The sequence below is a fragment of the Thermothielavioides terrestris genome, chromosome 3 (genome assembly GCF_000226115.1).
Source record: "Thermothielavioides terrestris NRRL 8126 chromosome 3, complete sequence".
NCBI classification, from domain to species: domain Eukaryota; kingdom Fungi; phylum Ascomycota; class Sordariomycetes; order Sordariales; family Chaetomiaceae; genus Thermothielavioides; species Thermothielavioides terrestris.
The window spans coordinates 727,095-749,110 of NC_016459.1; the positions used below are offsets into that span (position 1 = coordinate 727,095).

Below are 22,016 nucleotides of genomic sequence, written 5' to 3' on the forward strand. Positions count from 1 at the left end.
TCGTATCACAGCCCGACTAGCTATGAGTTGCATGCTTGCTTGCGGTGCTCTGTCCCCGCCAACCAAGGACCCTAGCTATGCCTCTACCAGCCAGCAGCGGATCACCACGCCTGAACGCGATTTAGGCACGCTAAAAAGCAGGGTTTGAGAGACATATTCGAACCAAGGCAGTTGCGTCATGATTACGTACGAGAATCGACGAGCAGACTCGCGTCCGGTCCGAATCCGGACGCGTCTGGGAAACCGGAATTGCGGCTCTGTGGTGATTCAAGTGAGCGGACGGTGATTACGATTCAACTCGGTCGAGAAAGTCGATACCTGCTGCGCTGCCGTTTTGGTGGGCCTTCCCAACAGTCCTTGAATTGTCTCCCACCTGACAGCCACTAGACCAGAGTCACACCTCAGCCTCCTCAACCGTTGGCCTAAGATGACACTGTCCTACGCAGCTGGACTTGCAAAAGTCCTTGAGGTTGCTCGCCAACAACACAACACCCGTCAGAAGCCTGAAGAGAATGTGCCGTTACAGGACGCTATCGGTGGCGTGCCGGCAAGAGCCGTTCTCAGCCCCAGGTCGATTCCGGAGTACGATACTTCGGCCATGGACGGGTACGCCATCCGCTCCCATGACACGACCACGGCGTCTCCAGACACGCCGGTGGTATTTAGGGTAATGGGCACCGTGGCGGCGGGAGACGAGCCCGAAAATGGCTTAGACGCCGGGCCAGAAGACGGGGTACCCCCTTGCGTGGAGATCATGACGGGCGCGATATTCCCCGAGGGCTACGACGCCTGTGTGAAAGTGGAAGACACGGTCGCCGTGCGAGGACCTGATGGCCGCTGTGCTGGCTGCATTGCCGTCACGAGACGAATTTTATCAGGCGAAAACAAACGCTTCGCTGGAAGCGATATCCGTCAGGGACACGCCGTGCTGAAGCAAGGGGACACCGTCCAACCAGCCCACATCCTGCCCCTGGCATCTCTTGGCGTCGCCGAAGTTCCGTTAGTTCGGAGAGCTCGCGTGGGCGTATGGTCGACGGGGAAGGAGATGACGAACGGAAAGGCTGGCACCAAGGATGCGAACGGCCCGTATCTCACGGCGGCAATCAAAGAGATGGGGTTGGAGGCCGAGTTCCTGGGCGTGCTGGATGACGACCTGGCCACTTTACGCAGCCACATCCGCAAGGCAGCAGACGCTGAACGGTACGACCTGCTCCTGACGAGCGGCGCAGTGTCGAAGGGCAGGTTCGACTACATTCGGGCCGCCCTGGACGAGATGGGGACTGAGATCATGTTTCACGGGTTGTACATCCGGCCGGGGCATCCTGTGCTTTTCGGCTTGGTCCCCAGCAAGGAAAGCAAGGCAGCATTCTTCGGCCTGCCGGGAAACCCTGGGGCCGCCGCTGCGTGCTTCAGGCTTCTGACTGTGCCGTATCTCCGAGCACTTCAAGGACAGCCTCAGGAGCAGCCTATTTGGGCGAGCTTACGGCAGAGAACCGACAAGCGGCAGGACGCGCACAGCTGTGCCTCCAAGCAGAACAGGGACATTTTCCGCCACGGCGTCCTCTCGACGTCACCCAGCGGGGGCCTGTTCGCCGAAGCCAGCAACGAGCAGAGCCCCGCGAAACTGGGCCCCTTCCGAGCCGCCAACTGCTGGATTCGGTTCCGGCCCGAGCCCGACTCAATACCCCCCGGGACCGACAGCCTCCCGCTCGTCGAATGCTACCCCATCTCGCCGACAGGCGCCATCCGCCTCGCACCCTGCCTCCCCAACTGATCTCTCCTCCTCCAACACCCTCCACACCGCGCGCCACTCCGCAGGCGTATTCGCCCCTCGCAACCTCCCCACCTCATCCCCATCCACACCCACCACTCTGCCGCCCAAATCCCTCACCACCCTCACCGGCCCGACGCCCTTGCCCTTCCCCTTCCCCCTCCCCACCAACCCCCGTCCTTCCTCCTCCCCCTCCTCCCCTTCCTGGTTCTCCACCCGGCGCCGCAGCTCCCCCAGCGCCGCCGGCCCCCACACAGCAACAAGCGGCTCGCAGAACCCGTCCGCGTTCCGGAGACACGTCACGGGCGGCGCGTATGCCGCGCATAGCGCCCGTAGCATGCCCGGCGTCAGCAGCGGGTAGTCGACGGCCAGCACGAGCCAGGTGGCCGCCGGGCGGGCGCGGAAGGCGGCGAGCAGGCCCGCGGCGGGGCCGGCGGAGCGGGCGGCGGGGTTGGGGCGCGCGTCGCGGAGGAGGGCTATGCTTGGTTTGTTTGGGTTGGGGTTTGGTGCTGATGCCGGCGCCGGCGGGGCGGTGGTGGGACGGGGAGAAGTGGGCGGTGAGGGTGGGTCTTGGCTTGGGGTGAGGGATTGCAGGAAGCGGTCGAGCGGCGAGTCCTGGGCGAGGGAGATGTAGATGGTTGGTGCGTCGGGGCAGGCGCGGGCGAGGAGGTCGAGCTGGTGCTGGTAGAGCGGGCGGCCGTCGGGCATGGGCAGGAGATGCTTTGGCGAGCCCATGCGGGTGGACTTGCCGCCGGCGAGGAGGAGGGGGGTGAAGGACATTGTGTCCAGTCAGTGTGTGTGTGAATGAGCTGGCCGTGGTCCGGAGCGTGGCCCGCTTGAATGTGCACCGTTGGACATAGTGTGTAGAAGGGCAAGTTCAGATCATGAAAGACTCAAACCCCCGGGCTGTGACGCGTGAAGTGATGCTGGTGGTGACGTCATGTTTTCATGTCGTTGCTTTTGTGCAGCGAGATGCTTGAGTAGACCCAATGCGTCAGGCAGGTTCAGCATGCTTTAGCCGTGGCTGAATTATTCAGCTTCGTGGTAATAATTTGCATCTTGGTTTATTGCAGGCATGAAACGCTTCAGGTGATGGAAGCGAAGTTAACCTCGGGCGCTGTGTTGCCCCTTGGTGTAATGGAAGCACGGCAACAGCGAGAAAGTTGGAGCTGCCTGAAGTTGGGGTTGGCCGATAACTCCGTGTCCCTCACGGCCGGTTGATGGCTCGGGACTCGATCGGGGTTTCACTGGTCAATGGCGATCACCCCCGCCTGGGCGATTTTGCGAGGCTCACTGTGTTTGTGCCGCCGGTATGACCTGGGTATTCACCCGGGCCAAATCCCCAGAAGGAGGTCAACCAAATGAGGTTACATGCGGCTGCGTTAGTCCCACGGTCCGGGATACAATCTCGGCAACTGGGCTTCAAGCCCGGATCGCCGAGAGAGTGGTGAATGGATAAAGGAGGCCAGCGACCGAGGGCTCTGGCGAGGAGCTTCCCGGCAGCGAACGATTGGAATCGCGCCATCCGCTCGCCGGGGATGTTGATCATGAAGCCCTTCTTCACAACACTGCTTTGTTTTTTCGCGTCGGCGGCCTCGGCCGCCAAACACGCAAAGACGCCTGCCGCACCCGGCCTGACGTACTTGTATTCTCTCAATTGCACGTTGGGACCGTCCATCGCGGTGGGCAGTGGCCCGCATGGCACGCGTACCGTGATTCCCATCACCGGCGGAACCTTCTCCGGCCCGAGACTGTCAGGTATGGACACGATCCCTTCCCTCCCCCCGCCGGCTTCCGACTCGCAGCAGCGTAAGCAATCTGACTGCGGTCCCAGGCAAGGTCCTCGACCTGGGCGCGGACTGGGGGCTGGTCGACCGGAACGGCACCTTCTCGGCCGACACGCGGTATCAGCTGCAAACGGACGACGGCGCGAACATCTTCATCCGCACGAGCGGGCCGGCGCAGCCAGACGGGCATCTGCACCTGCGCATGGAGTTCGAGACGGGTAGCGCCAAGTACTATTGGCTCAACAATATTGTCGCGGTTGGCATTCTGACGACGGGGAACGGCTATGTGCTGATTGACGGGTGGCAGCTGGAGAGCCCCAAGGCTTGAGCTGCTCCTTCGCATCCCCGACTCAATCGGAGCGTGGGTGTCGGTGAAATTGCGAGTGACGAAGTATTCGGTGTTTGCTTGGCTAGGTATCTGTCAAAAAGAATCCCCGATGGAGTCTGCAGTTAGAATCAACGAGCATAGCTGTTCTCAATTCGACACACATTCGAAGTTTGGATCGAGAGAGTTCCCAACATGACTGTGCGCAACAGCGTTGAGGAGAGGCAGAGCGAAACTCACGAAACGGGAAACAACCTGGAACTTGCTTGTGAATGCTGCGGACCCACTTAACTACCACGTTAGGTAAACCACGCTGGCCAAAATTTTGCCCCGCAACCTTGCCTGTGCGCCAAGCCTTCCTTTGTTCTTCAGACATCCGCGATTCTACCGGATCTTCGCCGAGAAGTCGCCAGCGCGGGTTCACCCGGAGAGCAGCCGTGAGAGGCAGACGCGTCGAATCAGAACAAGCATGTCGTCCAGCTATCCGCCGCCGCCGCCCGCACCCACCGACGCCTCAACGGCGACGGCGACGGCGACAGCGCCGAACTCGGACAACGCCCCGCAGGTCGCGGATGCCGACAGCCAACCCGCGAACGCTCAAGCGCAATACTCGGCCGACGCCGCTGCAGCTGTGGCCGCGGCAAACCATGGCCTCCAGGCTCTCCAGGCTGCCGTTGCAGCTCCTGCTTCCGTGTCGTCTCCGGGCGATGCCTCGTTGATCGCCGCTGCGCCGGCTGGCGGTGCGCCCGTCGGCGTCTCTCCTACCCCGAAAGCAACCCGGCTTCGCCGCGCCTGCGACATGTGCAGCCAGCGGAAAGTCAAGGTGCGTCCCCCCTCCCCCATCCGTCCAGTGTACTTTCGCTACTTCAGCAGATGCGGCATGAACTAATCCTCAGGCTGTGTGGCTTGCAGTGCAACGAGACGCAGCCATGCCGGCCGTGCGTCGACCTCAGCGTCGATTGCACCTTCAACCGCGTAATGAAGCGTCGTGGCCCGCCAAACAAACACGCAGAGGCCGCCCGGGCCGCCAAGCAACAGCGGCTCGAGCCTAACATCAGCCCGGGCCCGCACAACGCAGCCGAGACCCTCATTTCCATCGCCGGCGGCCAGGACGCCCAGCAGGTTCTCGACGCCGAGTCCATTGCGCCCTGGCCGGTGCTGACGCTGCTGATCGACGACTTCTTCACCTACATCCACCCGCTCGCGCCCTTCCCCCACGAACCGACCTTCAGGATGTCCTTCACAGCGCGGCAGGACAGGACAAACCGGGGATTCCTGGCGCTGCTGGCCAGCATGATCGGCTGCCTGGTAGCTTCGTTTCCCCGGACCGCGCGCCTGCACCTCAAGACGCAGCAGCATGGGATGAAGATGTACCCCAAGGCCATCACCCTGATCGACCGCTGCCGCACCGTCGCGCTTGAAGCCCGCGGTCCGACCTTCTACAGCAGAGACGACATCACGGTCTACGATGCCGCGACTAGCTATTTCCTGGGTCTGGCAGCCGCGTACACCATGCAGTGGAAGGTGTGCCGCCGCTTCATGGCCGAGTGCATGGCCTTCATCCGGGAGCTAGGGTACCACAAGCCCCGCGACTTGGGCTCCTCCATGTTCGGTGTGACCTACCGGGGACCGTCCTTCAACCACGTCGAGGACCAGCTCGGCAAGCGCATCTTCTGGTGCATGTTTGTCGGCCTTCGGTGAGTCTGCTTAGTTGTCGAACAAGATCCCCTCGCGACTTTCTCGCTAACACATCCCAGCTCCATGCACCAGCTCGGAAGCCACCACAGCGACGTCGTCCTTCCGCCGCCGACGCCCACTGAGCCGTACCCAGAGCTCCCTGTGGAGGTGGACGATCAGTACATCCTGCCCCACCAAATCTTGGGCCAGCCAGAAGGCGTTGTCTCCCTTCTCACAGGCTTCAACCAGGGCATCAAGATCTACATGACCATGAACGGCCTTGTCAGCGTTGAGGTGTCATATGGGATATCCACGCTGCCGTTCAATGACCAAAAGGCAATGCTAGAGGAGAGCCTCCAAGCGGTCAAGCAGGTGATGGACGGCCTGCCGCGAGAGCTGACCATTGAGCTGAATGGCGGGGCCGGAAACAGCCAGGCTCACGGCCCGTCCGGCCTACATCCCGCCGGTCCCCAAGCCGGCGGTTTCGACGACAGCAACGGCGGGCTGCACTACTACCCCATCGGCTTCGCAGGCATGCAACCGCCCAACCTTCGTCACAAACCGAGCCCCCAGCTCCAACGGCGCCGCCTGCTGCAGTACGAGATTCAGAAAGCCAACATCTACGCGTCGCAGCTCGCCACCCGCTCCTACTACGTCGAGCGCTACCTCAACCTGCGCGACGCCCACCGCGAGCACGCCCGCGCCCAAGCCGCCCAAGCCGCCCAAGCCGCCCAGGCCTCCTCCTCTTCCTCCACCACCACCACGGCCGCAGTCGACACCTCCACCAAATCGGTAGCCGCAGCCGCCCGACAGCACGCGGCCGCCAAGCAGCACCCCCACCACCCCAACCACCCGGCCGACCCCGTCGACGCAAGCATGACGGCCGAGCGCGAGCTCATCGTCCAGCACCTGCTGACCGTGCTGACTTCCATCTCGCAGCGCAGCATGGAGCCCAACGGCGCGTCGCTGATCAACAAGATCCGCCAGGTCGCCAGCACCCTCGTCAACGACGACCCCAAGCGCAAGGGCCCCGTCGCCGTCAAGAACCAGGAGTCCCTCAGCCGCTTCGTCGAGATCCTCATGCGTCTGGAGCGCGTCCCGCCTGGAGGCGGGCCTGGTGGGGGCGCCGGCGTCGCCGTTGGCAATGGGGATGACGAGGAGGTTGAGTTGAGGAGCTGGGCGGATTTGAGGGATTACCAGGTGAGGTTTTTGCAGGGCGGCGGGTTTATGAATTTGCCTTGACGTAGTGGGCGGGAGGGCGCGGGTTGGCGGGTGCCGGCTTGGACGTTAAGGTCGGTTGTGCCCGGGTCGGACGGGTGATGATGGCTGTATGAGCTGGGTGGCTATTTGCGTTGCTATATACTTTTACTGGCGGAGATTCTCACTCATACCAGGATCGTGGACAGCCGTGTGCTATGCCGCGGTCTGTGTCTTTTGGTCTTCATATTCGCCTTAGGTTAATGAAAAGTTGCTCCGGCGGCGTGATACAAACTCCCTATTGCAAAGTCGTCCCTCCCTTGCAATGCCCATGCGATCCGCTTTCTCAACTCCTCACCTGGGAGGCATCCTTGACCTCTTTTGCCAACACAAACCGACATGACTTGTTATAATCCTGCTATCCAAACCTCCTGCCTATCCATTCTGACAACGGTGTCCCCTCAGAATCCCACGCGGGTGTCCGCGACGTAATTCTGGACAGCGACCCGCTGGCATGCACCCAGCCAAGGGACCTCGCCGCGACAGGACCGCCTACAACATCGCGACCGATCCGCGAAGTCATAACCTACCTCTCCCCTCTCCCCCCTGGTGGATGCTGTATCCAACAAACCAAGCCTGGTGACGAGGACGGCAGCCCCTTGCTATTCCTTCGCTTGGTCGTCATTCTCCGCCCCAAGCATCCGCCACCCGCCAACCTTTCCCTCCGGCCACGGTTCGTAGACGCGAAACTCAACCTCCACGCCCATCAGTCGAAACCGTTTTCCAAGTTCCTCCTCCTCTGCGACCGACCACCAACGCCCCCCGTCCGCCCCCTTCCCACACCACACCACAACCCGCCTCAGCGCCCTCCTCTCCTCCCGGGCACACCACTCTGCCAACGCCCTCATCGCCTCCCCAGCACCCACTCTGCCCCCCTCCCCCATATTCCCGCCCTCCCCAGATCCCCACCACCCATCCACCACCACCTCCAACCGCTCCAACCCACTCGGCAACCGCACCCGATGCCCTGGACTCACCCCATCCCCATCACCGCCTGCCGCCTGCAACCGTGGAGCAGCTGACCTGGCGCCGGCGCCCGGCCCGTCTAGACACTCTCCCCCTCTCCCGACCCCTACACCCCCTACACCCCCGTCGCTAGCGCCGCTACCGCCGCTACCGCCGTGTGAGAGCGGGCTGGCGTCAAAGAGGGCCCAGATCGGGATATGCAGCGCCCTTAGCGAGGCGAGGCGCGCCAGCGTGTCGGGCGCGGGACCGGATATCGCTTTGGCTGGCTGGGAGTGCGCAGGCGGGGTGGGTTGGTTGGGTTGGTTGGAGGGAGTAGCGCTGGTGGTGGTGGTGGTCGTCAGGGAGAGGTACCGGAGGGATCGAGGGAGGAGCATAGCCGGTTGGAGGAGGGTGTTGAGATTGAAAGTGGTGGGTTGGTTCGGCGTTGTGGCCGTGGAAGGAGGGTTGAAAGGGACAGGGGTGGTGAGGTATATCTCCAGGGTGTGGATGTTAGGGGTGGAGGGGAGCAGGCGGCGGAGCGTGGGGAGGACGGTTGCGAGTGTTCCTTTGATCCTGACCACCTGCAGGTGTGCTAGGATGGGTGGAGAGATGTTCTCGTTCGCGGCGGCGTTGTTCGTGGCGTTGCTGGGGGCACAGGGAAGGGTGTCCACGGCGATCTGGCTCCCTGGGCAGGTTTCGAGCTCTAGCTCCTCGACGGTCGGGAGGTTGATCAGCGGCCATAGGCTCAGTGGCGGCCACGGGTCAGTCGCGGGATAGGCGGCTGTGGCGCATAGGGCGACTTTTCGCAGCGATGGACAGGGGCTGAGGCACGGCGCGACGGACGCGATATATTCTGGATAGCGGTGCTGGAGCTCGGAACTCAGCCAACGCAGCCCTTGGCTAGCTCCCGGGTAGACAGTCATGCGGAGGGTGTGGATGCTGCGGAGGTGGCCGAGCAGGGAGAAGAAGACGGACTGGCGGAAGCGAAGGTCGAGGGCCGCCCGGTAGGATTCGTCCGCGAGTTCGCTGGCCATGAGCTGATGGATGCTCTTCAGGATGCCGAGGCTAACCCGGCAGTAGTCCAAGTGTGTTGAGAGGCTTTCCACACATTCTACGTCGTAGTCGAGTCGCTCCTTGGAACTGTGGCAGCCGAGGTTGACATGGCAATGCAGCTCTTCCACAGAGGACACGCAAGCCGGATATCGAACACTGGTCATGAAGAACCGAACCACCGATCCGTGATCGTGGAGGACAACCCGCCGTAATGCAGCTTGCGTCGTGGCCTTGCTGACTGCCCCAGCCCCGTGGACGACCGGCAGCAGCATCATTATCTCGTGGTAGGAATTGTCCGGTTCGTCGTATTGGTACTTGAAGTCCGTTCCAAAACCGCCAGCGACAGCCGCAATGAGTCTCGCCGGGAGAGACTGTGCCATGCATCTCGCAGTGGCCTGCAGGTGTAAGGGTGATGTTTTGTGCGACATCCTCCCAGGCGATGGCGCTCTCGATAACGAACTCTCCGGAAATGCCGTAATTTGTAATCAACGTGTCCAAGACGAAGCGGTCTCTCTCTCGGGGTTTAAGTAGAAAGGCATTGCAAGCAGGCCTTTAATACGCCGGAGGAGTTACCACCAAGACGTCCTTGTCACGCCTCAGTTGCAACAACCGTCATCGGCCATTTCACATTCTCAGTCGTCGGGAACAGGGCTGATGATGTGTCATAGCCCATGGGCGTCATACACGTAGGGTAGCCCGTGTTTCCTGGCTTGTTAAGTTCCGCTGGCACTTGCCATGGAAACTACTCTCACCCAAAGCAAGGGAGGTTGTACATGAGTCTGCCTCGTCTACGTTCATGCGAAAGTTCATTCGGAAAGCCTGAAGACTCAATCACATATGGGAACACGTAGCAAGGCGCATGACCGGTAAATCTGACCGTGATGCTCCCTGTTCGCGCTGAGTAGTGTAACCATATCCCCGTCACGCTGTTGCCGTGGAAAACTCTCGGTCACTTTCCCGCCATTTGAGCTTTATCGGAGGCTGGCGCCATTGTCAAGCAATTCACACCAGCCTCATTTTTAATCCATCGCTGCCTGGCTACTACGACGTGGCCGGGTAGTACAATGGGCTGAGAAATTCCTGCTTCTTCAAGCTCTCATTCCGGCGCGTGGACCGTTTCTTAAAATCCCAGCTCGAACAGAAGTTTTCAACCACGGACAACCTTGCTCACGTGAAAACTTGACGGTGTGGCCAAACAGACCACGCCGGGAGGGGCCTGGAGCCCAAAGTAGCGTGGGTTGTTGGTTTCATGGTGCGGGCCGGCTCGAGGGCCGCCCGCTCCACGCCGGACTCTCTCCCGACCGACGGGCGATGAACATCAGGAACAATGGAGGATCGGATGGCAACTGAGTCACGATATCCTACGTGTCGCTCCAAGTGCCCGTCTGTCCCTTGAGTAGACTAGGTTGACCGAGGCGCAGTGCAGGGTGTCGGGGAGCAGGGCCCGACACGGTCGTGAGAACGAGACGCGTTCATTCGCGGCGGATGGCCATCCAGTCTCCAGAGGTGGCCCGACAAAGCTGGCTAGCGCGTATACTGGGGAGTCATCGATCAAGGCGGATTGTCGGGCAAAACGCAAGGCAAGATGGCGAACGCAAGATGGCGCACCGCGAGATGGAGATGGTTAGCAGCATCGAGAGATGCGTACCTACGAGAAATATTTAAAGCCAGAGAAAGTACTCATTCTTTTCTTGATCATGATCAAACAACGTCGGAGCCTTCTGATCGTTCGCAAGCTTGCATCCTCTACTCCAATCTTGACCGCTCTGCCAGGGCGATCAACTACCCACGCCGTGCCTCCTCCCGCAAGCAGGAGACGGATATCAAGCTTTCGAGCCCCCGTAAAGCTCGGGATTCTCTCAGTTCAAGTAGCGTTGCCCGTCAACAATCGCATTCTCTTCGGTCCCCGACGACTGTCGTACTAACCTCCGCCCGTCCAGCTCTCAACACCGTTTCCGCAGCCGCCAGTCGTCAGCTCTAAGCAGCCACTCCCTATCCCGCGCCAACTCCCCTTTTCCGAGCGCGAACGAAAACCAACGCAAAACCCAACACAACAACACCCGAAATGTGCCGCGAATACCGCGCTCTGTACAGCCGGTGCGGCCACGAGCTGCGCGTGCACGAGTACTGCACCCGCGCGTCCCGAGCGCGCGGGTCGGCGACGCGGCACCCGTGCGAGCCCTTCCGCATCGTGCCCGGCATCGTGCCCATCGGACTCGACTGCGGGCAGCCCGACTGCGGCTCCCGCCGCCAGGTGGTCAGGCCCCCCGCCCGCCGGAGGCCCGTTCGGCCCTGTCCGAGGTGCCCCGGGCAGATGGAGCTGATTCGGTTCCGTGTCCCGGTGATTGGGCCCGGTGGACTGAGGAGGGGGATGGTGGAAAGGGAGCGCTGGGTGTGTGATTGTGGATGGCGGGAGGATCGCTGAGGGCAATTTCTGGCATCTTGCTTGTTCAGGGGGGGATGATTGTTCTGGCTGGCTGAGGTTGGATGGCGGCGGAGGGTGCTGGTCTAGGTGCAAGTACCGCGATATTGATGGACGGGCTCGGCGGAATATTCCAATGTGCGGTCTACGGGAATCTGTGTTCACACTTGGTGTTTGCTGTTTTGAGTCCTCGATTTTTTTTTTTCTATTTTCGATTCTTTTCTTTTCCTTTCTTTCTTTCTCCCCGACGTTCCTCTCTTTCTGTCTCTCTCACTCTCCCTCTCTCGCGTTTTCGTTTCTCATTCTTTTTCAATCTTTTTCTGGTTACGAGACGGTGATGAACAGATTGGCAGACCTGGATGGGGGAGGTACAGTGAAAGTGATACAGGCCCCATACACCTAGATTGCGCATCATCTCAAGGCACAGCACACTCAGAGTGAACACAACCCATAAGAAGCTCCTAGATTCCCCCCTGCTCTCACTGGTGCATTACGAACTGAAGCAAACATCAGCAAGGCAACATCATGGTGTTACCGCTAGACGCGGACAGAGAGGTGCCACTGTAGCAGACGTGTTATCAACGAGGCACCAGTTTTGCAAGGGGCCATGACGTAAACCCGCATCGAGGGAAGTAGATGGGACGCTCAACCTTACAGCAGGAATATTATCATCTTTCTAGTGCGTTCTCCAGGTTATCTATCCGCCAGACCAGTACCAGGTAGGTGGAGATGTGGAACAACTCTCCACCAGTAAGCACAGCGACTAGGCATCAAATCTCCCCAGCCCCCTTGACACTTGTTAACCTGTCCGGACCCGTGGCCCCCTATCCCGTCACGTAGCGCTGTTGGGGGACATCCCGACTCCCTTGCCTACACCCCCATAATCATCCACTTCCTCCTCTTTTTCATCCTCGCACTGGTCCTCAACCTCTGCATAAGGCGTGTTATTGCTGTGGTGTGGCGTTAGTTGAGGCGGCGGGGGTGTTTTCTTGTCTGCGCGGTTGAATCCGCGGTTCAGGATGAGCCCAAGGGGAATAGGGGTGGTGTAGCCGCGGGGAGGGGTGGCTTTGAGTAGAACAGTGATGGGCGACGGGGCTGGTTTGGCAGGTGGGTGCCAGGGTGGTGACGCGAGGCGGCTGCGGGTGCGGGTGCAGGTGCAGGTTTAGTGATGGTGATGGCGGGCTGTCGCAGTGATACTGTTGTTTTCGCCGCAGAGAACAGGATAGGCGCACAGACAGGTGCTGGGGCAAGACGGGCCATCCACGGCCATTTCGGCCGTGAACATTGCTGTGGCAAACACCGTTCCATGATGTCGTGCCCGGAGGTTCGCCGGAGATGACAAGGCTTCGGGCCACTCTTGTAGATGCAGCTGCGAAGTCCTGTGGTTGGGCAACTGTATTCTTAAGCAATCCATGGGCGTACCGGATCCGCCATACCGGCCTGAGAACCCGCGTCCTGGGGCACCGGCCGGGATACCGGGGGGGGGGTCACCGATAGCCGCGCCGACACCCGCTCCGAGATCCGGCCGGGTCCATCAGACCGAATACTCCGTACACCCGCTGCGTATCGGCATCATGTTTGGTCGAGGCAACTGCGAGGGGCACATAATTTGTAGGGCTGAAGGTCCCCGACCGCGATATTTCACACAGGAAGCTGGTCTCCATGATGGTCGTCAGGCGAAGGTGACGCCGACGCTTCTTGATTCCGCGTAGCAGCTGAAGCAGCGAGGCCCACCCGTGGGACGGCAAAGTCAAATCTTTGCGGACTAGCGAATGACGTGCTGCCGCACGGTTCTCTCTCTGCGCCGAGCGTCCGTTTCAGGCCGTTGTCTTCACTTTCAAAGACCACAAGTCACTCAACCGTTACAACGAGCGCCGGGGTTGCAGTTCTCACCACACTCGCTCACTTCACAACCCACCATGGCTCCCGGTCGAGTTCTCGCCAGGCAAGCGGCCGGTGCTGCGGCGGCTGGCCGACATTCACTTACCAAACATACCCCGGCCTCATACCGGAGCTTCGCATCTATCTCACAGTCCCCGGTCAGCCCGGCAAGGAACCACAGGGTTGTTGTCGTCGGTGGTGGCTCCGCTGGTCTCGCCATCAGCCACCAGCTCCTGCGGTCTGGCAGGTTTGCCCAGGACGACATCGCCATCGTCGACCCGGCAGAATGGCACCACTACCAGCCCGGCTGGACGCTCGTCGGCGGCGGCCTCAAGGACAAAGAGCAGCTCAGGCGCCCGCTGGCGTCTCTGGTCGACCCTAAGCTCAAGCTCTACTCCGAGCCCGTTTCTAGTTTCTCGCCTGACGACAACAGCGTGCTGCTCGGCAACGGCTCCACGCTCACGTACGACCAGCTGGTCGTGGTGCCGGGCATCAAGGTCGACCTGAATAGCATCAAGGGCCTGCCGGAAGCCGTGTCCAACCCGGACTCCAACGTATCCTGCATCTACACCTACGAGACGGTCGACAAGACGTTCAAGACCATCCAGCGCCTGCGCGGCGGACAGGCCATCTTCACGCAGCCGGCCGGCGTGATCAAGTGCGCGGGCGCGCCGCAGAAGATCATGTGGCTGGCGCTAGACCACTGGAAGCGCGCGGGGCTGTACCAACCGCAGCAGGGCGGCAGCTCGTCGTCGCCCATACAGATCGCGTTCGCGACGGGCCTGCCCGTCATGTTCGGCGTGCCCAAGTACAGCGCGGCGCTGGAGGCGCTGCGGCAGGCGCGCGGCGTCGAGGGCCTGTTCTCGCACGACCTGGTCGAGGTCGACGGCGAGACGGCCGTGTTCGCGGGCCCGGACGGCCCGGTGCGCCGCCGGTTCGACCTGCTGCACGTCGTGCCCAAGATGGGCGCGCACGCCTTCGTCAAGCAGAGCCCGCTGGCGAACGAGGCCGGGTTCGTGGACGTGGACGACGCCACGCTGCGGCACAAGCGGTACGCGAACGTGTGGTCGGCCGGCGACGCCAGCAGCCTGCCCACGTCCAAGACGGCGGCGGCCATCACGGCGCAGGCGCCGGTGCTGGTGCGGAACCTGCTGCGTGCGCTGGAGGGCGGCGCCGAGCCGCACCCGGGCTACGACGGCTACACGTCGTGCCCGCTGCTGACCGAGTACGGGAAGGTGATGCTGGCCGAGTTCAAGTACGGCGGCGTGCCGCAGGAGACGTTCGCCAGGTTCGGCTGGGACCAGGCCACGCCCAGGCGCGCCTTCTACCACCTGAAGAAAGACTTCTTCCCGTGGGTGTATTACAAATCGATGGTCAAGGGCACCTGGGGCGGGCCGAAGGGGTGGATTAATTAATTTAAATTAAAAGCACCTAGTTAGATGGACTAGCACCGAAGAGATTCAGGTTCTCGTCGTTGTTCCGATCTCTTTTCTTCTGCATCGTATCATCGAGGTGCGTGCGGCTGGGGGGGGAGGGGCAGTCCGGATGGAATCAGAGCAGGCAGGAGCACAGCCGGAGTGTTCGTCTAATCTCTCCTTTGCCCAGCCAAAGACCTTGTCAGATCTGAGAGCGGCGGCTCCCACTTTCCCGTGTCTGACCCGGCTGTGAGGCGCCTGCTGGTGTGCTCTGGGGCCTCTGATGCCGACACCCTCGCGTCTTGAGGCTTTGCTGTCACTCTGCCATAAATGCTCGAAACAAGGCACATTGATAGCTTACCTGCCGTTGGATCTGGCGCTTCTCGCCTGACCAACGCCTAGCATACGGTCCCGGATCGAAGCAGTTTCCTCAGCGCCTCGTCCCATCATTGAGCACTGTTTTGCGCTATCAACGATGCATCCTCCGGTGCCCGCATGATTTGATCCAGCCTTAGCAGTCTACATCGATCATGGCGTCGGCATACCTGACCAGTTCATTGAGGTGCACGAGCTTGATTTGGGTAATCGCCACCTAAATTCCCTCCTCATTGTACCCTGCATGATCCCTCTGGGGCCCGATTTCTTCATACCGTCGGCTTCTAATTGTTAGGCACTCTTTCCCGACAACGTACTCTCGGCTTCACTCCTTCTGGTAGGCGGCTCGGGGCCTCTGAAGTTTTCCAGAACTTCAGGGTCCCTGTGGCTCTTGGGGCCCCTGCGGCGGCCGAAATCTCAGGGGCCTTGAACAACCAGGACGAAAAAGATGCGAAGAAGGCATCGGCCTGGCCAAACAAGCGCCACTCAATCGGCCAATCAATCCAGTACTGGAATCGAGGCTCACTTGCCCAACCAAGCTGAACACCGAGTAGTGGTACAAACTCGAGGACAACTCAAGAGCAACTGGTCGGTATGAGGAGGGTTCACGAAGCCGCATTATCATCAGGGTGATCCCTGGCCTTGAGACTCGGCTGACGGACGCCCGCTTGGAACCAGGGGATGGCCGGATTACCGGCCGGCCTTTACCGGCCCGGCTCCCGAGAACGGGTTATGTTGTATGAAAGTCTTGTTCTACGCCGAGGGTGACGAACATAGGGGCAGACATATGTCCGTGTGTGTTCCGGTAATCCTGAGCGTTTAAGTCCGCAACGCCTCGCAGATCAGCCAAGATCCAGCCCACCAGACCGACCGTCCGAAAACCCAGTTGACGAAAACGACCCCGTAGTCAATATCGGAATACGGCTCAAGCCCAACCGCCGACCCGTCAGCGTTCGCGATATCGTCGTCACCAGCCAGCCTTACCGACCGACCGAAGCTCAGCCGCGGCCAAACATAGCAGCCGTGACGAGCAACGGCTTCACAAAACATTGGGGTTCCACACAGCTTCCGCGCGACACGCGCACGCCCTCAACGCCGACTCAGGATTGGCGGCGACCACAGGTCACGTCCTACACGTTCCTTGCTGCGCAGGGATCGTGGAAACGCCGCGAAGGTGGGTCGGTACTACGCGCAAACACCGCTGCTAACTCCGTGCGGGTCAAACAGAGAACCCATCAAACCAGGTTACCAGATGCCAGACAATCTTCACAAAGTCAACTTCAAAGACTCGGCCAATCACGGAGTGGACTTCCTGACCATCACCCCCTTGCTGCTTCAAGCAGCTATAGAACTCCTGGTACTATGTATAGACGCCACTGAGAATTTGCTTCGTAAAGAGGAGTCTGGTGACGTCGTGTTCGCGAAGCCCCTGGAGGCGCTCAGCAAGACTGCCCTGGGCCCGCAGCGATTTTTCTACGGAACATCTCATCCCCGGTTTGCTGGAAATACGAGGATCGAACATGGAACCATTGCCATGCTCCCTGCTCTGGGCTCCGCAGGCACCAATTGCAGCGGAGGTGAACGTCACCACCTCGCTTACTCACCATGCTCGGCACTTCGGCATTGCGCTGACGTCCTATATCCGGCGCACGCATCATTGAAGAGCTTTTGTCTTTGTAATCCGGCTTCCACGATGTTGGGAGCGGATCGAATACATAGCTCAATCATTGTCACATCGTCTCAGTCAGCGCAGCGTAGACGGAGCTCGAGATAATCCAACTCAAATACATATCTCCGATACAAGCTTGAGCCCAAAGGAGTCTCCTTTTTAGGGTCCGTGGTTCCCCGTACTTCAGGCCCCTCGAGCGATCGTCATCAACAACCAATACGACAATCAACGCAGCCACTGCTTGGTTTTTCACCCCAAAACACTAGGTAATTATTGAGTCCGAGGAATTAAGTCCGAGGAATTAAGTCCGAGGAATTGCCAACGACCGCGCTGCCACTACTTCAAAACCTGGAACCGCGCCATGGCTTCGCCTGCAGAACAGACCCTGCTGGTAACCGGCGCGAACGGCTTCGTCGCCAGCCACATCCTCAAGCTGGCCCTGGAGAAGGGCTATCACGTCCGCGGCACCGTGCGGTCCGAGTCGTCAGCAGCTAGCGTCCGCGCCAAGTTTCCCGAGCACAGCGACAAACTCTCCCTGGCGGTCGGCCCGGACCTGACGAAGCCGGAGCTGTACGCGCCCGCATTTGCCGGCACGGCCAAGCCCATCACCGGCGTCCTCCACGTCGCCGCGAACTTCACCCTCAAGGTCGACGACAACCGCCGCGACCTCCTCGACCCAGCCATCGGCGGCGCACGGGGCATCCTCGAGGCCACCGCCCGCTACGGGCGCGACGTGCGGCGCGTGGTGCTGACCTCCTCCTTCGCCGCCAACATCGACCTGTCCAAGGGCGCCCGGGCCGGGTACACCTACACGGAAGCAGACTGGAACCCGGTGACGTACGAACAGGCGGCCGCGCCGGGAGTCGACGGCGCCACGGCCTACTGCGCGTCCAAGGCGCTCGCCGAGAAGGCCATGTGGGACTGGGCCGCCGAGCACAAGCCGCCGTTCGACCTCGTGTCCATCAACCCGCCGTGGATTTTTGGGCCGCACGTGGGCGGCCTCCGAGACTTGGCGCGGCTGAACGAGTCCACCGCCGCGCTGCATGCGCTGATCGGTGCCGCGGAGGTGCCGCCGCCGGATTACGCGGGGTTCGCGGATGTGCGGAACGTTGCGGATGCGCACCTTGCCGCGTTCGAGAAGCCGGAGGCGGGCGGACAGCGGTTCATCGTGGGGCTGCACTTTGATTATCAGAGTGTGGTGGACTCGGTGCGGCGGGAGGTGCCGGAGCTGAGGGATCGGCTGCCGGTCGGCAAGCCGGGGAAGGTTCCGGAGATGTACGAGCTGGACGGGAGCAAGGCGGAAAGGGTGCTGGGTATCCGCTATATCCCGCTGGAGCGGTCAATGAGGGATTCGTTTGTCCAGTTTGTCGAAGCTGAGCAGGCACTTGCCGCGGCTTCTGCTTGAGCATGGTTGTTGTTTATTAAAGCCTTGTTGGATAAACGTGCGATTATACCTAGTACTACATGATTGCAATTATTTTATCTACGGCAGGCGGGGCAAGCAGGCTTGGGGGAGATTCTAACTGAGATACTCTCCTAGAAATGATTGAAAGCTCCCTCAAGTGACACTGATGCGGTGGCACGCAAAAGTAGTATACAGATACAGTGGTGGAATAAGTGATCATGGATTCAAAGTAGGGAGGCTCCTACCACTGCCAAGATATTCTTGGCAGTGTATAGGGTGCATAGGCTATGCAGGGCTAACCCTACATGGCGCAACCCTAACCTAGAGCCTGACCTAGATAGGGTCATCATCTATTTATATATATAGGAGTATCTGGTATCAAGTGCTAGGCTATAAGAAAAAAGGCAATGCCCTTACTACGTCGATCCTCGAATTGATCCTCCTTCCCAATCTGGTACTTTATTCCTTTTAAATATCCTCCTCCTCGTAGTATCGCGCTGGTTTAGCGCCTTTGCTAGCGTGTATACTACACCGTGGATTCGGGGCTGGGCTAGCCACTACAATGGTTAAAGCCGTAGGCGAAGGTGGCTCTGTAATGTGCTTAACTAGCATAGGTGTCTTCTTAGGCGGTATAGGTTGTAGCGCTATAGGCTACGGCGCTATTATATGCTTAATCGGGGCCACCGGTGTAGGCACCTCCTATAAAGAGTTCCTCGTTGATAGAGTGGCTAGCACGGACGCCTCTTGTAAGGAGGTCTTTATCGATAGGCTAGCTAGTGTAGACGCCTTCTACAAGGAGGTCCTTGTCGATAGAGTGGCTAGTATAGGCGCCTCTTGTAAGGAGGTCTTTATCGATAGGCTAGCTAGTATAGACGCCTTCTATAAGGTCCTCGTCGATGGACCTACCGTAGGTGCTTCCGGCTACGGAGCCTTACCTATAGTCGCTAGAAGCTACGGTATAGCTAGCGCTATGTTCTAAGGACGGCTGTGCGAACGCTTAGCAGGTACTATAGCGCCTATAGCCTTCTCCGTAGCCTTGTCTACGACTTTGTCTATAGCCTTATCTATAGCCTTGCTATATAGGCGTTTGGCTAGGACTTTGGCTTCCTCCTTCTTCTATATTACGTCTATAGGCAGGTCGATGCCTAGGCGCATCTAATATTCTTCTATAACCTTGGCTATATACCGCATTTTATATAGCGATTTCTAGGTGTTGTAGTATACGTCGAGGTTCTTCTATTAGATTAAATACTTGATCTATATACCTATAACCAAGTACTTAAGAATATACTCTACTTTGTAGTTATTGCTAAACTTATAATCTTCCGACTAATCGGAGGCCTAGGAATCTTCAACTAGGCCTACCTCCGGTTCGATGTAGCTATATAGATCCTCTCCTAGTAGTATAGGCAAGAGATGTTCTATAGAGATGACTAGGTAGATTCCTATATAACTTAGAAGATTAAGCTTGTATACAAGTCGGCTAATATAGCGCTTGATAGGAAATGGTCTAGCCCGCTATTGTAACAATTTCCAAGGTGGGTTGCTAGGTAGATAGTAGCTATAATAGAGCTAAAGATAGACCTTGTTATCGACCTTAAATTCGACCTAGCGGTAGTAGCTATTGTAACAACGCTTGGCTCGTATAGTTGCAAAGTCTATTGCTAGTTGTACCTTATAGCGCAAGTCCTCTTGTAGGGTAGGCAGGTCTGCTAACGTAGCTATATTTGGATTAGCTGTAAGTACGTTGAGTAGGCCCTGTAGCTTGAAGCTATATAACTATTTGTAAAGCGTTGAACAGATAGGAGCTGAATAGGCGTTGTTGAGGTTCTACTGTAACAGAGGGATGATGTCGACCTAGTTGCTAGTTAGGAATTTGAAGGTGTAAAATCGTAGGGCGATCTCTATAGTTTAATTCTTATACTCTACTAGGCTATCCGTTTATAGATAATATATAGTTGTTATTAGTAGCTTAGTGCTCTAATACTCCTATATACTAGTCTAGAGGTCCAATATAAACTTATAATCGCGATTAGAAATAATAGCTAATAGTATACCCTAGTCTAATAGAAGCAGTTGGTGTATAAGAACGTAGCCCTAATCCTTTGTAGAGTATTTGCCGTTACCTAGCAATAGGAGGGTCTGTTTACTACTCTTATACAATATAGTTATTAAGGCGTTAAAGCTATTATAGCTATCTAGTTGCTAGGAAAAGCCTTTTGATAGTACGCTCGGCAAGCTTATAATAAAGTCGATCGTAATAACTTATATCGGGAGTATATCGCTTAGCTAGATCGGTTAGTACTCGCTAATCAGCTTCTAGCAGTCTATAGTATTAAGTCGGTATGCTAGGCAATATGCTATATACTTTTTGACTTTATAAGTTTTATTGACGATAGAGATACTATATAAGTTATATAATATACGCTCTACGCCGAAATGGTACTTAGCATTATAAACTAAGCTAAGAACCTCCTTGATTATGCCGAATAGTATATAAAGAAGGTATACACTATATAGCTAGATATTGTAGATTAGGCTATCGATCATTGTAAAAGGTAGCCTAGGACATAAGAAAATACCGCTACCCTTAGTGGATATAGCGTCGCTATAGGTAAGATCGTCGATAATAGCTTTATATTTAAAGTCTTCTTTATAAGCTATAATAAATTTCTAGCGAAGCGAATCTTTTATATACACTTTAGCAAAGGTGAACATCATATTATCAAGTACTACGTAGCCTTCTAGATATTTAATAGGGTCTTATATCGCTTTTAGCTAGCTTAGAGCGTCTAGTACAAAGTTTAGGCGGCTAGGCAGGTAATATAGCCGAAGGTTGTACTCCAAGAGGTAAACGGAGGCGGTGATTAGTCGCTAGTTGGCCCGATCTATAGATAAGGTATTGAGCTAGGTCTATACAACAATGCTATATATAGCAGTGTAGTCTATAAGTACATTGACCGGAAGTCTAGCTAAGTGAATTATAGTATAGAGCTTTTTAACTACCTACACTAGGTATATAACCTCCTGTTCTAAAGGTCTATAGCGTATCTCGGCCTTTGTTAGGCAACGGCTAAGGAATATAATCGGGAGCATTTGATTCGAAGGAATTGGCGTACTAGGCTCCTATTTGTAGCTATTGCGTAGGTGGAACACTATTACACCAAATCTATACTCTAAACAGCCATTGATTTATATAAAGAGCTGCTTATTAGGATCGAAGTAGTGAAGGATAGTCGGGTCTTCCTTATAAATCGTAGCTTAGATCGCTTTAAATAAGAACTTTTTGGCTAGTGTAGGCTCAAAGGTCGTTTTTACATAGTATATAGTCCTCTTAGAGGTATTGCTAGTCTCAATATAGCCTTCCTTATAGCCTTTTTTTAGCAACGTAGTCTTACAAGCCTATAGAGGCTCTACTAGCTATATATAGTACAGGATCAAGTGTTATAGAAAGCCTATAGCACTAATATATTGCTTAAACGCCTTAAGGGTATATAGAAAGGCGAGCTACCTAAATGCCTTAATACACTATACAATTGTTATAAGGCTTAGGCTATCGATATAGAACCTAAGTAGCTCTATACTTAGATAGCTTATATATAACTTAGCTAGTGAGAAGGCGATATTCTTTTTAGCGAAGACGTTGAATATTATATCTAGGTAGTACGTATAATCCTTAGCATTGTCCAAGTAGATTACAATGTCGTTAATAAAAGCTTATATATATACTAAGTGCGGTTTAAGTAGCCGATCTATAATACACTATATATATATAGGCGAATTGCAGTAGCCTATTAGGCAAACTATAGGCTACTCGAGGCTATACAGGCTGATTAGAGTGAATCGATCGCGATATAGTAGATATACACCGAATTAGTAGAAAAACGAAGTAGTATTAATCACTATAATGAAGCGTTTACTATATAACTTGGCGATAATCTCTGACTATAGAGGTAGAGGGTAGTTATCAAGTATTGTCACGTAGTTTAGACTTTATAGATTGATAACAATGTGGCCTTTAAGCTCTCTGTCGC

The 22,016-nt window shown here is 57.0% G+C and overlaps 7 protein-coding genes across 7 annotated transcripts; 5 read left to right on the forward strand and 2 right to left on the reverse strand.

Moving 5' to 3' along the window:
- Positions 1-427: 427 nt before the first annotated feature.
- Positions 428-1,774, forward strand: THITE_2089085 (uncharacterized protein; the record flags this gene model as incomplete). The annotated part of the gene is made up of 1 exon (XM_003653882.1): positions 428-1,774. One exon carries the CDS (start codon positions 428-430, stop codon positions 1,772-1,774), a length of 1,347 nt encoding a protein of 448 aa, XP_003653930.1.
- Positions 1,775-1,981: 207 nt separating this feature from the next.
- Positions 1,982-2,539, reverse strand: THITE_2030938 (uncharacterized protein; the record flags this gene model as incomplete). Its single annotated transcript, XM_003653883.1, has 1 exon — positions 1,982-2,539. A coding segment is annotated over one exon (558 nt), but the record flags the coding sequence as incomplete, so codon positions are not given.
- Positions 2,540-3,318: 779 nt separating this feature from the next.
- THITE_2089087 (uncharacterized protein) lies at positions 3,319-3,886 on the forward strand (the record flags this gene model as incomplete). Its single annotated transcript, XM_003653884.1, has 2 exons — positions 3,319-3,529; positions 3,606-3,886. The coding sequence occupies 2 exons, from the start codon at positions 3,319-3,321 to the stop codon at positions 3,884-3,886; spliced, it is 492 nt and encodes a 163-aa protein (XP_003653932.1).
- A 901-nt stretch (positions 3,887-4,787) lies between these two features.
- THITE_2116478 (uncharacterized protein) lies at positions 4,788-7,100 on the forward strand. Its single transcript, XM_003653885.1, has 2 exons — positions 4,788-5,580; positions 5,641-7,100. Exons 1-2 carry the CDS (start codon positions 4,862-4,864, stop codon positions 6,800-6,802), a joined length of 1,881 nt encoding a protein of 626 aa, XP_003653933.1. The 5' UTR covers positions 4,788-4,861; the 3' UTR covers positions 6,803-7,100.
- A 319-nt stretch (positions 7,101-7,419) lies between these two features.
- On the reverse strand, positions 7,420-9,243 carry THITE_160765 (uncharacterized protein; the record flags this gene model as incomplete). The annotated part of the gene is made up of 1 exon (XM_003653886.1): positions 7,420-9,243. One exon carries the CDS (start codon positions 9,241-9,243, stop codon positions 7,420-7,422), a length of 1,824 nt encoding a protein of 607 aa, XP_003653934.1.
- A 3,829-nt stretch (positions 9,244-13,072) lies between these two features.
- THITE_2116481 (uncharacterized protein) lies at positions 13,073-14,892 on the forward strand. Its single transcript, XM_003653887.1, has one exon. The coding sequence runs from the start codon at positions 13,157-13,159 to the stop codon at positions 14,531-14,533; it is 1,377 nt and encodes a 458-aa protein (XP_003653935.1). The 5' UTR covers positions 13,073-13,156; the 3' UTR covers positions 14,534-14,892.
- Positions 14,893-16,609: 1,717 nt separating this feature from the next.
- Positions 16,610-18,092, forward strand: THITE_2116482 (uncharacterized protein). The gene has a single exon (XM_003653888.1). The coding sequence runs from the start codon at positions 16,939-16,941 to the stop codon at positions 17,980-17,982; it is 1,044 nt and encodes a 347-aa protein (XP_003653936.1). The 5' UTR covers positions 16,610-16,938; the 3' UTR covers positions 17,983-18,092.
- Positions 18,093-22,016: the final 3,924 nt, after the last annotated feature.

What these genes read in the sequence shown, in the direction of transcription:
- THITE_2116478 (XM_003653885.1), top strand. Translation starts at nt 4,862, where the DNA reads ATGAAGCGTCGTGGCCCGCCAAACAAACACGCAGAGGCCGCCCGGGCC. An exon ending in TGCATGTTTGTCGGCCTTCG is followed by an intron (nt 5,581 to 5,640) that starts GTGAGTCTGCTT and finishes AACACATCCCAG; the next exon opens with CTCCATGCACCAGCTCGGAA.
- THITE_2116481 (XM_003653887.1), top strand. Translation starts at nt 13,157, where the DNA reads ATGGCTCCCGGTCGAGTTCTCGCCAGGCAAGCGGCCGGTGCTGCGGCG.
- THITE_2116482 (XM_003653888.1), top strand. Translation starts at nt 16,939, where the DNA reads ATGGCTTCGCCTGCAGAACAGACCCTGCTGGTAACCGGCGCGAACGGC.